The sequence below is a fragment of the Cupressus sempervirens genome, chromosome 10 (genome assembly GCF_028749045.1).
Source record: "Cupressus sempervirens isolate cs-2001-9-10 chromosome 10, ASM2874904v1, whole genome shotgun sequence".
NCBI classification, from domain to species: Eukaryota; Viridiplantae; Streptophyta; class Pinopsida; order Cupressales; family Cupressaceae; genus Cupressus; species Cupressus sempervirens.
The window spans coordinates 151,844,291-151,862,524 of NC_143127.1; the positions used below are offsets into that span (position 1 = coordinate 151,844,291).

At 37.2% G+C, this 18,234-nt stretch overlaps 1 protein-coding gene across 1 annotated transcript; it reads right to left on the minus strand.

Moving 5' to 3' along the window:
* Positions 1-14,190: 14,190 nt before the first annotated feature.
* Positions 14,191-17,663, minus strand: LOC149533025 (GTP-binding nuclear protein Ran1B-like). The gene is made up of 8 exons (XM_089805150.1): positions 17,494-17,663; positions 17,323-17,389; positions 17,163-17,219; positions 16,700-16,817; positions 15,353-15,442; positions 15,070-15,249; positions 14,861-14,938; positions 14,191-14,752 (listed from the first exon to the last, which is right to left on the minus strand). The coding sequence occupies exons 1-8, from the start codon at positions 17,494-17,496 to the stop codon at positions 14,683-14,685; spliced, it is 663 nt and encodes a 220-aa protein (XP_089661276.1). The 5' UTR covers positions 17,497-17,663; the 3' UTR covers positions 14,191-14,682.
* Positions 17,664-18,234: the final 571 nt, after the last annotated feature.

Below are 18,234 nucleotides of genomic sequence, written 5' to 3' on the forward strand. Positions count from 1 at the left end.
TTAGAGAAACCAAATTAGCCAAGGGGTGATTTTCACACAAATTATAGTACTTTGAAAAATTAGGTTAAAACCTATATAAGGGCCCAAAGGGTCATTTTCAAATCATTTGTGCTTTTGTCTTTTGAAGAGAAGAGAGCTCTAAGGATAAAATGGTGGTCCCTGTACAGTCACACTGATTTGAGTGCTCCTGACAACACAACTGACCGAAAAAGTATGGACATTCGGTGAGTGATTGATAACCTTGCTTTGTATTTCAATTTTCACACATTTTGAGGTGTTTTTAGGTCAGTTTAGGTTTTTTTGAATATGATGTGTCAGTTTTCGCATGAGGATGTCCAATCATGTTTTGTGTGAAGAAGTACCAGGCTAGTACTTCATCGCATGGTTTTTTGGGTTTCCTCGCACAAAGGATACCCCTCTTTTGATCTCTTTTCACAAGAGAATGTGCACACTCATGCGAAAATGTGCAATTTTGCGCGAGATCTTGAATCATCGCACAAATTCCTAGTGTAAAATGTAATGTTAGTGTTTGAAAATTGAGTTGCCATTGCAATTTTGCATTTTCGTTTGTCATGTTTGTTTATTTGAGACTGATTGTTTTCCTATTGTATTTGTGTGTGTAGGTGAGCTTTCTAGATGTCGCATTCAGGTCTCATTACCTACCTTACGGAGCTTTGTTGCAGTAGCTTGATTATGTTGATATGGCACACATTGACAAACTAGGGTTATCTTATCTTTTCCAGATCCCAATTTTGCTACTAAATCATGGCCTTTTGACTACATTGGTGGAATGTTTCCATTCAAAGACAAACACCATCCATTTACCCCAGGGAGAGATGACGATTACACTCAAGGACATCTACAAGATACTGCAGATCCCATTTCATGGACCATGGGTTGTTTATGATACAGTTCCACGAGTAGGTACAGAGGCACTGAGGGCCATCTTCTAGGAGGATCTCATCATGGGCAAAGTCATCACATGGGATGAGCTAGTGCATACCTATGGTCCCACCCACAGGTTACCATCAGTGTTGGGTATATTTATTAGTTGTTTCCTGATGCCAAACAGAGGGCAGCTAAGGTTGAAGTGTGGATGGGGTTGGATGCTTCAAATGATGTTATAGACACCAGAGAGATATGGGTGCAGTCAATGCATGCTTGCACACATGTTTCATGAGATGCACGAGATTTTTTATCACAAGAGGAGGAGCATGGTCGATGGGGTTTATGTTCTTCAAATATGGGCATGGGAGCACTTGCCAATTACAAGACCCATTTTTGCCGATGAGAGGCAGCCCATGGAGCCCTATATATGCTGATATAGAGGCCAGTTGATCCAGATAGATCTAGGGAAGACTTAGTAGTGGAGGTTACGATTGGATGAAACGATAATTGTAGTGTGGATACCATGGAGGGAGACAAAGAATTGGGATGATGCACTCACAGAGTTGAGTTACATGTTTGCATCTTGACCACTGATTGGTCGCTCTGTGCAAGCAATAGAGAGATTCTCATTGACACGGGTCTGGCAATAGTATGGTTGGCCATAGGACATATATAGGAGTATTGCTCATATGTGCACTGGCTATAGATGTAGATCGGGGATGGTCGTTGAGATTAGACCCAGGATGATCGATGATTGATGTGCGCACCATAACAGTGGTCTAGTGGGATTACTTATCGACAATAGTAGATGGGGGGATGAATCTCACATATTAGGCACATTTTTCTAGTCATCCCTTTCTACGATTTATAGATCCAGTGGGGATGGTCGTGCCTATTCAGCTAGTATAAGTACCACAAGGACCACCACAGTAGCCACAACAGGAGAGGACCATGCAAAGGACATGGTAGGTGCCCATTCCTCCTTGAAAAATGGGATTAGACATGAGAGTTAGGGGGAGCATGGCCTCCAGTGAGACCAAACATGTCTTCTCCACTACTAGCAGTAGGTGAGGGAGCAAGAGAGAGTTAGCTTCATTTTGCTCCGATTTTGATCTGGCTATGTAGCGATTGGTGTACCAGCACCATTTTGTACCATTTTTTGAGATTGATAGTGCTCAAGTAGCATCCATTATTGCATCGATGTACACTTTTGACATGATATATATATATATATGAGATTTTGGTTCTAGTACCATTTGCACATGTCACTTTCTCTCTTTGTCTTTATAGCTTGTTATACATGAGATGTTTTATGCTATGATTATGAATGCAAATATGATGTGATGTAAGAATGTAGTGTAGATGAGATGAATCATGATAGTATTTATAAAATGCAAAGTGTGAATGAACTAACATCTCATGCAGTGTTCTTCTTTGTTGATAGTGACAGGTATCCCATGAAGATTGATAGGACAAACTGAAGAACCAAACACTTGTGTAGCTTTGAAGAAACATGATATTTTTGAAGAAGCCAAAATTCCCTCATCACAAAGGATGCAAGTAGATTAGTGATCAGACCACGTGCTTATGCAATGCAACCCTAGGTCTAGTTACCAAGCTTCAACAATTATCATCACTGAGCATATAGCGAAACCTCAGATGTCATATAATTCTCACAGACATTGCAATCATAGGAATATGAATAGGACATCTATTCTATTTTTGTCAAGATTAAATGTAAGTATTCAAGGCACGAGAAGCTAGAATGACCAGAACATTTGCCCCTTTTAATACAGCAAGAGAACATAAGAATCAAAGCATAAATGCTAGAATGAACGAAATGTTTCTTGCATGAAGACACACCAAACACACGAGAGATCCTTCTTTTGCTAAGCAATCATTAAGTATTCTATCCACAACAACCCTTGCATTTGTAACCTAAGACAAAAATGTGCTAAGTATACTCACAGTGACCCATACATTCACTTAGCAAGAGGAGTACCAGTATTTACTGTAGCATGAAGAGTTCACTCTAACAAGCAAGGAGAAAAACCAATCTCACTGAAGAGTCCATATAAAAGGAGTTGAGGTACACACGGCCATCCAATACAAGATGAAGGCTCTTATAGTGGACTCCCCTTTTATAAGGATGCTTCAAATCATTGGAACTAAACCAACAAACAAAAAGAAAAGAAAAGATCATGCCCCCAGTCCTACTTCTCTTGTCAAAAGAGACATCATTGAGTTGCTTGAAGAGACATGATAAAGAAAACAAAGAAAAGCTCAATATATCCCAAACAAATTCATCATTTTCAATTTATTTTTTGTGTTATAGGATTGATGTCAAGTGTCAATGTTCAAAACATGTATGAAATATATGGTGACAAAAGTAGATAGACACAATTAGAACAACTAGTGACTAAATTCAAAGAGGAATCTTCAATAAGAAGAACCTTAGTAGTAAATTGAGCGACAGTAGATAGATACAGTTAGAATAACTGGTGACTGACGTGAGAGATCTTCCATGAGAGGAATCTCAAAAAGTGACACTAGCGACAATAGGTAGATGTAGTTAAAACAACTGGTGACTAATGTGAGATTTTCCATGAGAGGAATCTCAAAAGTGACACTAGCGATAGCAGGTAGACATGGTTAGAAAAACTGATGACTAATGTGAGAGATCTTCCATGAGAGGAATCTCAAAAGTGACACTAGTGACAATAGACATATGCAATTAGAACAACTGGTGACTGACGTGAGAGATTCCTATGATACTGCAAGGATTGCCCCCAAGTTATGACAAGATTCAATCCATGGATACATGAGAAAAAATAGCAAACTAAAGCAAGAAAGCAACTATACATGAGCTTGAAGATGTGCTATGAGATATAGCATTTTGAACAAGAGGGGCCTGTTTACCAAGTTTTCACCTTCTTGGCAAAGATTATTTTTTTGCTACCCTATTCCTGTTTACCAGGTTTTCATCAATGGCACTTTTTTTGTTTTTCAATTTTTTTGTATTTTTCTCTTTTTTGTATTTTTCTCTTCTTTCTTTCTTTTTGGTATTACCAAGGTGCCTATTGCTAGGTTTTCACCAAGGTAATGATTTTTTCAAGACTTTTTGTAATTTTTAGACTTTTTTTAGAATATCTAATTATATACAAAGAGCTTCCAAAATCAGATCAGTTGTAGAACTGCTTCAAGTGGAGAGTGTTGATGGGCTTCTTGAGCACCTCTCCCTCGGTTGTAGAAAGTTTGTAAGCACCAAATCCAAACACTACAGTGATTATGTACAAACCAAGCTAGTTGGGTTCAAACTTCTATTTTTGTACCCATTGTTGCTAATTTTTAGGGTTTTCTCTCAGAACGAGATCATCTAGTTGGAAGTCATGTGGCTTAACTTTCTTATTGTAGCTTCTAGACATGTGCTACCGATAAACTCAAAGATGATCACACGCCACTTGCCAACATTCATCTAACAATTCTAGCTCTTGAAGCTGAGATATTATGTAGTCATCATCAATAATGAGGCCCTTCATGGAGATTCTCAAAATGGGAATCTCAACCTCAATTGGAAGCAAAAAATCCACTCCATATACTAAAGCAAAGGGCATTGTACCTATTGGAGTTATGATACTTGTTTTGTAAGCCTGTAAAGTTGGATTAATCTGAAGGGGCTAGTCCCTTCCAGATTTGTTAACTGTGTGATGCAAGATCTTAAGGAGCACATTGTTGGATGCCTTTGCTTGACTATTACTCTGGGGGTAATAAATACAAGACCAGTGTTGCGTGATTCTAAACTTTTTGCACAACTCCTTAAGATCCTTGTTTTTAAACTGTCATCCATTCTTAGTAATAATGGAGGAAGGTACACCATACCTGCATATGGTGTAATTCATAATGAATAAAGCTATAGTTTTTCCATTTTCTATGGACAGAGGGACTACCTCTACCCACTTAGTGAAGTAGTCTATAGTGGTAATGATAAACTTATGTCCATTTAAAGAGGACGGGTGAATCTGACCCACAAGATCAAAGGCCCATTGTTGGAAGGGCCATAGTGTGATAGATGGAATTAGCTCCCTACCTGTAGCATGAATCAAATTCCCATGGAGTTGGCATTGTTTGTAGGACTTTGCATATTTTATTGCCTCTTACTCCATATTCGACCAATAGTAACTAGCTCTAATAAGTTTACAAGCTAGTGTCAAGCCGTTAGAGTGAGATAAATAAATTCCCTCGTGTACATATATCAATGCACATTTGGACTCATCGAGTTTTAGACACCTAAGGAGTATTTCGTCGAGACCTCTCCTAAATAAGTTGTCAACAATAATGACATATCGTGAAGCATTACGGATAAGGTAACATTTTTCATTCCAGGTTAGATTGTCTGGGATGATTTGGTCATACAAGTAGAAGTATATGTGGTGGTAGCAAGATGAGTCATGTCCTACAATAGAACAAATCATACTAGATATAGGAGAGTCATATAAAGGGTAGAGTAACATTTCCACCAAGAACTCTTGTCGAAGATCATTTTTTGGCATCTGTAACAAGGAAGCAAGAGTATCCATGGCATCAGTTGCTTTGTTGTCTCCTTGAGGAATCTGTTGAAAAGTGATGTGAGCAGAATACTTCTTTAGGCCATCCACCATGTGTTTATAAGGGATCAATTTCTCATCCTTCATCTGATATATATCGTTGACCTAGTTGATTATGGGCTAGGAATCACCAAAGATGTTTAACTCATCTACTCTATATTCAACTGCAATCTTCATATCATTAATGAGAGCTTCATCCTCTACAATATTGTTTGTACAAGGAAAGAGAATTGTGTATGCCTTAGGCAGTGAATACCTCTAAGGTGTCATGACTACGAGTCCAGCACCAGATCCCTGTTGTGTGAAGGAACTGTCACAGAACATCATCACCCAAGTTTGGTATGTAATCGTTAGAATTGATTCATCAAGGAAATCAATGTTCAGTGGAAGAAGACTCAGCATCGATGCTTCTGTTAATTGATCAGCAATTACTTGTCCTTTGATAGCCCTTAATTCAACATACTAAATGTTAAGCTCACTTAGCATCATGTCCCACTTAGCCAACCTTCCTATTAGAGCTGCCTTGCTGAGTAAGTACTTTAGTAGACCAATTCAGCAACTAGTTGTGTAGTATAGGAGAGCATGTAGTGTCTCAAATTTTGGGAAGCAAAGACAACTACCAAGCAAGCCTTCTCAATGATGCTATAATTCATTTCATAAGAAATCAGTGTGTGACTCAGATAGCAGATAGCTCTTTCCTTGTTATCATTGTCTTCTTATGCTAGCAAGATACCAAGAGATGATTATGTTGCTGAGATGTACGAGATAAGAGGCTTCCCATGAATAGGATGCATCAAGATCGGTGGATTAACAAGGTATTGCTTTATTTGTGTTAGACTCTAATCGCATTCTTGGCTCCAATTATATTTCACACCTTTATACAGAGTCTTGGTAAAAGTTTGTGACCTATCTGCCAACTATGAGATGAATCTATGAATGGATTGGAGTCTTCCTTGTAAGCCCCTCATCTAATGGATATTACGAGGTGGAGGCATGTCCATGATTGCTTGAACTTTCTTTGGATCAACCTCAATTCCTTTTGCGAACATAATGTAGCCAAGTAGTTTCCCAAATGTTACACCAAATGCGCATTTCTTGGGGTTGATTCTCAGACTGAATTTCTCCGTGCGATCTAGGATAGGTCCCAAATCTTGAAGATGAGGATTACGTTTTGTGCTCTTAACCAAGGTATCATCCACATAATCCTCCATTGTTTTATGCATCATGTTATGAAAAATTGTAGTAACTACCCACTAATATGTAGCACCAACATTTTTCAAGCCAAATGGCATCACGTTCCAACAAAAAGTTCCCCATGCACAAGTAAAAGCAATCTTTTCTTGATCTTTTGGTGTAATTTTGATCTGATTATAACTAGAAAATCCGTCCATGAGTGAGTACATTTCATATCCTGCCATCATGTCCACTATCATACCAATGTTAGGGAGTGGAAAATCATCCTTTGGACATGCTAAGTTCAGATCCTAGAAATATGTATAGACTCAAATAGATTTTTTGTGCTTGGAGACTGGAACAATGTTTGATATCTTCAGCATAATCAATAGCTCGAATGAAACCATTTTTTAGAAGCTTTTTCTAGTTCAAATTTGACAAGCAATGCAACATTACGATGCATTTTTCCAAGTTTTTTTTTGACTGGTTTAACTCTTGGTGCAATAAACAAATGATGCATTATGAGATCAGGATCTAATCTTGGCATATCTAAATATGCCCACACAAAGTTTATCTTTTTCTCTTGGAAGAAGGCAATGAATTCCTCTTTTTCTTCTGGAGATAGCGACTATGCAAGATGTATCATATGAGGATGTTCTTATGTTCCCAAGTTGATCGGCTATGTTGACTCTATCAACACTGATGATCTTTCCTGCAAATGACTAGGAAGTGCATCAAATATCTCATTTGTAGGCACCTAAGAGAGGTTTTCACCCTTGGATACGTCTTTTATTTTTACTTTTTTAGGTTTTGACACTTTGACAATGTGGTTTTCACCATCGAACGTTTTATTTCTTTTCTTTTTGATTGTATGACTGAGATATTTGATATCAGCTTCAATCATGTTGATGCTTTGTTTGCTAGTGGAAGATGTTATAGGTTTAACAGTGTTTAAGTAACAAGTAAGAGCATAGTTGTTCTAGAATGTAGGGACTTCACTAGATGCATTGGAATTCCAATCTATGAGCTCAGGAAAGGTGAGTGAAAGAGATGTGCCAGGTTCGATTGTGTTCATAGTATAATCATCAAATGCTTGGACAAGTAATTAGAGACCTAAAGTGGCTTTGTCTGCAAGTGTATTTGAATTCCTCTAAGTTCAATGTCATTAATCAAAGACTTGATGACACTAGTTGGATAAGACTCATCTGACCTAACCCTAGACGCTTCACCTACTCTCCATGTTGTATGAGATCTCGAGTCAACTCGCTCCCCTTCCCAACTCACTCCCACATCGTCACTTATTCTCCACCTCCAGCATTTACGAGGCCATCAGACTTATGAGGTGCAACAGGGCAGTTGATGAGGAGGGTTTTCAGGCTGAGCTCTTCAAGCTCAATACCACAATCCTGGGCCCTTATCTCTCTACACTCTTTAATAGAGTGGTTTGTTTTGGTTTTTCGGACTCATGGTTGAGACACGTTATTCACCTGATCCATAAGTTTGGGTTGGCCTATGATGCTGTAAACTATAGGACCATCATGATTGGACATACATTAGCCAAACTTTATGCTACAACGTTAAGTACTATCTTATCCAGTGAGCTTGACGAGAGGAAGTACAGGGCTAAGGGTCAAGTAGGATTCAGGGCAGACTACCAAATCATGGATCATATCTTTACACTACGGGCTATTATTGAGAAGGCTCGACACCACTCGAAGAAAGTCTATTGTTGTTTTGTAGATGTTTGTAAGGCTTTTGATTCCATCCCTAGAGCGGCCCTTTTTCAAAGACTGAGAGATATTGGTATTTCTAAGATCTTGCTGACAATTATCATGAGGTTATATGAGATAGTGATTGGTAGACTTGGGACCACAAAGGGCCTCTCTGACCCTATCCAGAGCACCATTGGAGTGAAGTGGGACTATCCCCTCTCGCCCACCTTGTTCAAGATCTACATTGATGAGTTTGAGGCTTTTCCCAATGACTCCTTGCTTCTGGTTGATGGTTGTCATCTACACCAAGTATTGATCGCCATCCTTCTCTTTGCTGATGATGTGGTTTTTCTTGTCTCTTCTCTTAAGGTTTTTCAGAGGCTTTTGGACAGACCTGCACTTTTTTGCGACATGAGATAGCTGGTTGTGAACCTTGAGAAGACTCATGTTATGGTCTTCAACGGTCTAAAGACCTCAAATCTCTATTTTCACTTCCAGGGTTGGGAAGTTGGTTGCATCATCTTACACATACCTTGGAGTTAAGTTTTTCAGATCTCGTTTCAACTTGAGACCAGCCATTCATCCTCGAATCAGTAAAAGGTAGGGTTCCCTTGCCATGCTCGAGAGACAGCGCTTCAGACACCACTTTTAGGACACATTGTCTAAGCCATCCCTCATGGATTCCTTAGTAAGATCCACAGTGCTCTATGGTTCAGTGGTTTGGGGTCCTTCCCTTTTAAACTCGGATTGGGCTATGATCAAGCATACCCAGACTTTGCTCCTCCATTGGATTATCAAATGTCATAGATCTACCCCCCACAGTATTATTTTGGTTGAGTTTGGAGCTCACCCATTCAGGCTTGCAGCCATTTTTGACCTGATATGGTTTCTCCACCATCTTCGTGGCTTTGCAGACTCGGCTGAAGGCCAACAGATACCCTTACTTAGCCTACTGCTCCTTAGTTGCTATTGCAGACTTCGATCTAGCCACTAGAGCTCGTTGTTAGTATGCTCAGGCTACTATCCTGCTGAGTTTAGTTGGGATCAACATTGACCATCTCCCTCCCTACCACTTCTCATTGGATGCTCCTGCTCATCTACTCCCCTCTCGGTAGGATCATACGTACCTTGGTGGATCCTCTAGGGGGACTACGTCCGAGGATGGCTTTCTACACCAAGCACTTCTTAGATATTCGGGATGGTATTATTGTATGCCCTGAGTACTTACACAGATGTTGGACACACACCCTGCATATCTCCCTTGGCTCCTTCAGGGTGGACTAGCACAGACTCCGAATACAGATCGATCACCATATTGCTAGAGAGGATTAGGTGTGTAGACTTTGTACCTTCGTAGAGGCAAAATATGAGATCCATTTCCTTTTCAGATGCCCCATATACTACGAGATTAGAGGGAGATTTTATTGTTTGTTTAAAGAGTGTAGATCCCTCTCAAATGTTTTTCAAGTTCACAGATCAATGTTGCATTGTGCTCTATCTTCGTAAGTCCTTACAACTTCATGACCATACTTTACAGCTACATTTCTCTAGAGTCAAACCTAGGCATAGCTTATTACGACCTTCTTCTATAACACAAGTCATTCTAGATCTATGAGACCCTACAAGGGATCTCTTCACCAGCGACACTCCTCTCATAGCACTCAGCTTCATTACAGGGCCTCTAGTAGCCGCACAAATTAGTCGTTGTTGGACTTTTTCCCTTTGAGGACAGATACCTAATATTTTCCATGATGTCTTCTGATTTCTTCTTCTTTTGTTGTACTTGCTCTTTTTTTGACATCATTTGGTGCTCTGTTTGTCTGCTTTCTTCTTGGTGTAAGCTTCCAATCCCATAGACCCACCTTGTGTTTTTTTGTTGGACATTAATAAAATTATCTTATCTCTTCTTATCTACTTAACCAAAAAAAAAAACTCATAATTAAAAGGGGATTGACATAAAAAAAATGGTTGGAAAATAAAATTCAAGGATGACCTTGCCAAATTTTACAGGATGCTAAATTAAACTGATAGACTTTCAAAAAAAAATTGTCAAAAAAACTTTATTTTCAGCACTTCAGCATTATTGTTTTACAATTTAACATACAATTTCAGAAATAGCAATTTAATCTATGTTTTCTTTTTAAAAAATTATGTATTTATTTTTTAATTGATTTAGTTGTTTAAATTAACAATGTGAATACTACTACAGAATAAGGCTAAAATCCCCAACCTAATAGCTTATAATAACTGTCACTCTAAGGGCAGGTCCCCATGCAGCTGCTTACCCTAATTTGACTAGAAGCTGCTCCTCAAAAAATCTAACAGCAATTTGTGGAGCTAATTGTCCAATTATCATTAAATTTTGTAGGTTATTTTTAAGCAGCCATCACAAATAAATATGTTTAAACAAAACTATTAATTAAAAAGTGCATGAATAAGAATAATGCTGAACATACAAGTTGGAATTGCTCAAAAATATTTAGAAGGCTTGTTGAAAAATTCATGCAATCTTCACTGCTTAGATACATTTGAATGTTGAATGCATTCATCTCGTGACTTACTATCTTTGGCTGTGCTTGAATTTTGGCTGTGCTTGAATTCCCTCCCTAATATTTACTGATTCTTTTGGAAACATTATAAAAAAGGGCTATTAACACATTAGCAATTTATACCTTGATAAAAGTGAAATTTCATATGAAATAATAATTGCCTCAACACTATACAACCAAATGCATACAAAAATTTATAGGATTCTCAGATTTGTGCAGTTGCAGGTGCATCATGGTCCCTTCGAGGCCACCATGACCATTTTTTTTGTCAAATCCTTGTGATGAGGCCATTTTCTTTCTTTCCAACGTTAAATAATTATTCCATGCTTTTAAAAAACTTGTAAAGCCATTGAGCAGGTCAAAATGGCTGCAAGCCTGAATGGCTAAGTGGTCAAAAGTCAAAAGTCACAAATTGGTGGAGTTCATGTTTTTTTGGTGTCAGATTTGACATGTTTGCAAAGTTCTGAGGTCATTTGGTCACAAAATATAAAATTTACAAAAGTTGCTATACACTTTTGTTCGACAACTTTTGTAATTTTTCAAAAAATTGCCCTTAGGTCTTCCAAATGAGCAACTAATTCAAAGTTGATTTAGAAAAGTTGTGAAAGGCATGAAATGCTTGTATATAGCCTCTTTGAGTTAAGGGATACACAATTGTAGGAGGAGATTTGCCTAGAATTTTCAATAGAATTCTATGTTTATAATGTGTTTTCACGGTTCTATTGCTTATCAGTAACTTATATTTGGTTTCTATAGGTTTATAATGTGTTTTCACAGTTCTATTGCTTATCAGTAACTTATATTACTTTTTACATTTTCTGAAACATTTTGGGTCATGCCCTTGCCTCTGTTTCCTTCGTTTTGCTTGTCTAGGAAGTTAGTCTATCTCATATTTGGAAAGATTGGGTTGGAGCAGAGTAGACGTATATTTTTTAAGTGTCGTACGAAGGCAATATAACTTTATTTCAAAAGAAAAAAAATAAAGGAGATTATTCAATCAAAATTCAATATTAATCAAGTTGCTTACCTATTCCGATCTTTGTTTGGTTAATTGAATATTAATCTACTCCCTTACCTCTTCTGATCTTTGTTTGGTTAAGCTAATGAGAAGAGTTGGAGAAAGACTTTTCGTTGGAGAAACTGATTCTCGAATTCTCGCCTTGTTGAGTTATCAAAAATTGTATAAAAAAATTTGTAGACTAAAATGGAGTCATCAGAGAAATTTTTTGGCTAGAAATTGACTATATGCCCTTTCGAGATATGAGTAGGGCGTTCCCAAAGATTGTTTGGCCAACTCGAAATGAGATTACAGTTGTAAAAGAAAATAAAAGGGAATAAAAGAACTGCACTACCGTTGACAAATAAGCAAAGCAAGCACGTGGTGCTCAAGACTATTTGCCATCTCTGAGAAAGCACACTGTACAGAAAAGAGTATTTGATGCTAAAATTTGTAGGTCCCGTGTCAGAATCGAGCATGTTTGTGTAAAACTTCAAATCTGAATCTATCTGTTCTCCATATCTCAACTGTATGCTCCATTCCACAACCGTATTGGAATATACACAGGGAGAGTGTGCATGAACAAACCATTAAAGTGTGGTTGTGTATGACTGTCAGTGTCATCAAATACATATAGGTTCATAAGGTATGATTAGTTTAGTCATGCTTTTTCATTCGCTTTCAGCAAAAACACTGCTGCATGTCTGACTAGGAAAGTGAGAAAACACAGCAGTTATGTAAATAACCCGAGATGTTTTCAGGATGAACCAGATCATAAAGCAGTACCAAAATTCTTTCAAATCATGTAGAGAACTGGGTTGTAATAAACACTAACATCAATTTATTACTTCAACTTTTATCTTTCTGTTAATCTAAGATTTGTCGTCATCAATAGAAAGGAAATCATCTTTCACAAACATATCACACATTGATCTGTAGCAGAGGAAGCTTCATTCCGACCTCACTGAGAAAGGGTATATATTGGTATACATTAACCAGATCAACATAGAACTGATACGAACCTGCTATCTGCCATAAAACAGAAACCCTACAACACTGAGAATTTTGGGAGAGAAACTGTGGTATAAATAAAAACTGACCATTAAATCCTACACACAGTTCAAAGATTTAAGGACAGTTGTGCAGCAACTCACAGACTGCTCTTCCTAGCCCTGAGAGAATTCAGGGCTGCTTGTCATGCTAACAAAGAGCTGATCTTCCCCTTCATCTTTTAACTCAGCCCAGAGAGGATTTGGGGCTGCTTAACATATGCCTACCAAAGAGCTCCTGGAGGCGGTTGAACATAGGGCTGTGATGAGTCAGATGGCTAAACTGTAAGCCAATCTAGCTGTCTTTTGTAGGCCCAGTAGCAAGGTGAATGGTTGGATCTAGAAGCAGGACCCTCAAAAGTTGCTTTACAGAAAGGCCCCTCACTTTGTCTTCTTGTATTGGACCTAGAAATGCCTAAAAGGTCCTTAACTTTTTATTTTTGTTATGATAACTGCTTTTGAAAGATCCCTTTACTAGATCATTGTTCTATTGACATTTAATCTTTCAACCTTTCCATTATTATTTTATTTATGCCGAGCAGAAAACAGAACTTCACTAATATTCAAAGAAAAACAGCACCTTGACGAGCAGGCTGTAGTTAATTGTTAACAACCTATCTACATTTGAAACATTTTGAAACCCCCCATAGGAACTGTTGCCCATATGCTTTCACCCCACAATTGCTTTATATCCGTGAAAAAAATATTACTAGCTGCCAAATGATTGAGGGGCTCCGGCCCAAAAGTATAAAATTGAAAAAGATCTCACAAAGGTCCCGAACTGTTGCCCATATGCTTTCACCCCATAATTGCTTTATGTCCGTGAAAAAAATATTACTAGCTGCCAAATGATTAAGGGGCTCCAGCACAAAAGTATAAAGTTGAAAAAGATCTCACAAAGGTCCCCAAAGAGTCATTTATCTCCAAAATGTTCAAGTATGTTAGCTGATCCAAGTTAAAGCCAAGAAATACAAGTATCCTATTCAAATTTCAAACCATCTCATTCTCATTAACCTGTTCAACTAGCTACAAAACACATTACACTTCAAAGTGCAGAGCTATTACACTTGAAATGCAGAGGCTTTGTCATCTTCATAATTTGATTTTTCCTACAGAAGAAAATCTAGCTGATGTTTTCACTTCTACAACTTCAATCAAACTAATATTTTCTCCCAGAGTTCGAACATACAGATATATTCCATATGATAATGACAATCATTTGATAATAAGCAATTCCACCCAGTTGAAAATATCACATAGACTTTTCCAAGCCATATTATTAAGACTGACAAATTTATCCCTCACTAACCTATTTTAAAAATAAAACTCGTGTCAAACAGGCTTTCACCACCATAAGCATTTTGTGAATGCTGATAGCCTGATAATGACAAGAATAACCAACAAAAGGATATAACTCTTGATAACACCTCACTTAAAACTTGATAAGTGGATATCTCAAAATTTCAGTTCTAACCATTATAAAGAAATCTGCAAAAGCAGATGAGTTATGCAATCCTGGCAACGCTTCATGTGTTGCGCTTCATACATATTATGTGTGCAGCGTGCACCTCAAAAACCTAGTATATATGCCCAAATACAAAAGAGGAAATTGAATTCAGGAACTCAGAAGTCATCTCCAATGGTAGAGAACAAAATAATTGCGCCACCCTCACAATTCAGAATCATTTAAACTATGAGCTAAAAAAACATTTATTCAAAAGCATCATCATCATCATCTGGAAGAGGCTGGGCTGCAGCTGCTGTCAGTTCTGCCTCATACCTGAGAAGAGAGGAAAAAAATCATAAGCATAAAATAAATGCATGTGGGAGATCAGATCTCAGGACTCTAAAAAAGATTTAAGAGAAGAATATTGGTAATGGTACTCACTGAAGTTGGGTTGCAAGGTCAATCTGAACCTCTGGGGGAGCAAGGGCTGGAGATTCCACAAAATGAAGGTTTGGATCCCTAAGAACAAAGCAGAACACATCAATCTCGAGAAAAAGATAAACTGCATATCAGCAATACAACTTGGAAAGGGGCTTCTAGATATCTCGCAAAAACAAAATTACAATGTCCTTGGCAAGACTAAAACTCACCCTGACAGCTTGCGTGCCAGGTACAGATATGGCTTCTCAAAATTATAGTTACTCTTTGCAGAGATCTCGTAGTACTGAAGATTCTTCTTTCTGTGGAATGTAACTTGCTTGGCCTTCACCTGCCTGTTCTTGACATCAACCTTGTTTCCACAAAGAACAATTGGAATGTTCTCACACACTCTGCCATTTACAGACAACAATTAATGCAGACTCAAAATATTTATTGGAAATCACCAAATCCTTAGGTACCACTAATGCAAAAGAGTGCTATCCAGAACATTACCTGCAAAGATCCCTATGCCAAGTAGGCACATTCTTATAAGTCAATCTAGCAGTAACATCAAACATGATAATCGCACACTGCCCATGAATGCTGCATTAAAACAACAAGAACACCTACCAGTTTAGAAAATAAACTACAGAAACATTAAATTTTCAAAATGAAATATCAGAACATGCCATTAATCCGAACCACTTAAGAAAAAAATCATAATCTTCACTATTTAATTAATAAGTACAATTTCATTCAATATGCAAATCAGCCAACAAATGTCTAACTGTCCTAAATTTGCCAACGATGAAATATTACAATCAAACCAATGAGATTACTGTCTGAATAACAAAACACATATACAAACGAGTAACCGCAATTGAAGAAAAAATAATAAACAGATTCCCTGTATATGAAACTCCACAATAAATAGGCATACAGAGACCAAATTCCAAGAACAGCCCAGGTTAATAAAATGAGCTTCTGGAAGCTAACTGTGCAAATTTGTTCCCCAATTCATTTTGCCTCACACTTCATGATCAATCATAAGATATCTACTACAATGATGAATCAATCATGAAGTATGATCCTACAAAAATTGATACCAAAATGGAATTAAAATAACATGAGCAGGAAGTTAACTGACTGACCCTAGTGGACCAGGCATACAGAGGCCAAATTCACAAACCAGCCCAGGTTAATAACATGAGCTTCTGGAAGATAACTGTGCAAATTTGTTCCCCAGTTCATTTGCCTAATACAATGATGAATCGTGGAGTATGATCCTAAACAAATTGATACCAAAATGGAATTAAAATAACATTAACAGGGAGTTGACTGACTGACCCTAGCGGACCACAAAGACATCACAATTTAAAATCATAAAATAATAAAATAATAATATTAAGTACATTTTCTAATTTTCAAACAACAATTGCATCTACAATCAAAAATGATGATACTGTATAAACTAAAACTAAGGCATGCAGATAACTTTAATCATATAAAAGCCATTGGATTTACTGCACTTAGATTTACTATCAGTTCAAACAAACAGGAAGCGATCTAAAGAAAGAACCAGTGGAATTCTGGATGCAAAATTATCCGCAAGTATAAGGTTCACATGGCAACTAGATCACAGAAAGGCATATAAATCCAGGCTAAATGACATTACACAGATGCGTACATGTACACGATAAACGACCATAATAATAGAGGTACGGATAAAAAGCAAAATACATTTGATCTATGCAAATATTTAGCCAAAACATTAATTAAGCGAAACTCTGCTAGACTATCGGCAGCGTAGCAAATGAACAAGGGAGAATGCAAATATAAATAAGGTACAGTAAAACTCACTAATAGCCATCACGCAGCCCACCAAACTTCTCCTGGCCAGCAGTATCCCAGCAGTAAAAACGAATCTTTCCACAGTTCGTGAAGAAGTCGAGGGGATGGACTTCTACACCAATGGTAGCTGTAAAATAAAGCAAACTACTCAGAATATCTAATGTGTATAAACAATCAAAGCGATTTAGAGCTTTCAATTTGAACATCCCTTTGTTAAAACCTCTAAAATAGGTCCTAAACATTGTAAACCTAATTTAAAAACTGATCATAATCATCAACAACCCAGTATCAGGAAAGCTCTACATAGCCAATACGGAAATCATAATGAAACAATACCCAAACAGTTACGACAGATACATGCCTAACACCACTGCAGTTGAAAACACGTATGATACGTAACCAGAAAAGAAGCATCAATCATAGTTATTGAAATACAACAAAATATTCCAAATATACAGAAAAGACCACATACGCTCATATTTTTTCTCGAACTCCCCCGTAAGATGACGCTTCACAAATGTGGTTTTACCTGTTGATACAAATCTCCATAGTCAAAAACACATTTGGATCATTCAAAACACAAAAAACATTAGAACCCCGAAACTCATAACTTCTCAAACTCTTTATCTTACCAGTGCCTCCGTCGCCGACGATCACAAGCTTGAAGCTTGGGCAATCTGTGTGCTGGCCGGGAAGAGCCTGAACATAGAAAAACCTAGATAAATAACTGAAAAATAGAACAGAGCGATCAAAAACTAGGGTTTAAGAGCAACGAACAGAGCACACCGCCATCGTCGACCTACCATACTTTACAGACAAAAGCTCTTCAGAAATCCAATTGAACCTCAAAAGGAGGAAAGCCAGAGGCCTGCCGATCCGAAGGAAAAATGCTTTGATCGACACAGATGGAAGCAAATAAAAGAATCCACTGAAAAGCCCCAATATTTATATTGGTTGTATAACACGGAGCGGGGTCTCTAGTTTAGCCGGGCATTACATTAAGAAGGAATATCTTAGCTTCATACAAACGCGATAATCTCGACCGTCCGATTCTCGTTGGATCTAATTGATCATTGTATTGATGATTTGACACGTGGACAAGGGAGTTCTACATTTTTGAAAGTTGAAAAGGCGGTCGATTGGATAGATGCAACGTTCACCCTCATGCGAGGTATAGGTTATTAAAAAAAACATTATAGTAATTTAGAATGTAACAATATAAAAAAGTTAATGAAAAAGAAAATTGTTTCCAAGTATAAAATTAATTTTAAATTCACATAATAACATTATATTGATGGCATTATATGGAAAATATTTAAATAAATTATTATAAATTTAAGCAAAAAAATAAATAAAGAATCTAAAACTAAAACTGAAAAAACATTATAAAATTTAAAACTAAAATTATTGGAAAAAAATAAAGAAGCTGAAACTTAAAAACATAAAAAATCAAAAAATAATCTTTATTTTTATAATTTGTAGAAAAAAAAAAAGAACATAATTTTTTTTTAAAACATCAAATATGAAACACACATTTAATTGTA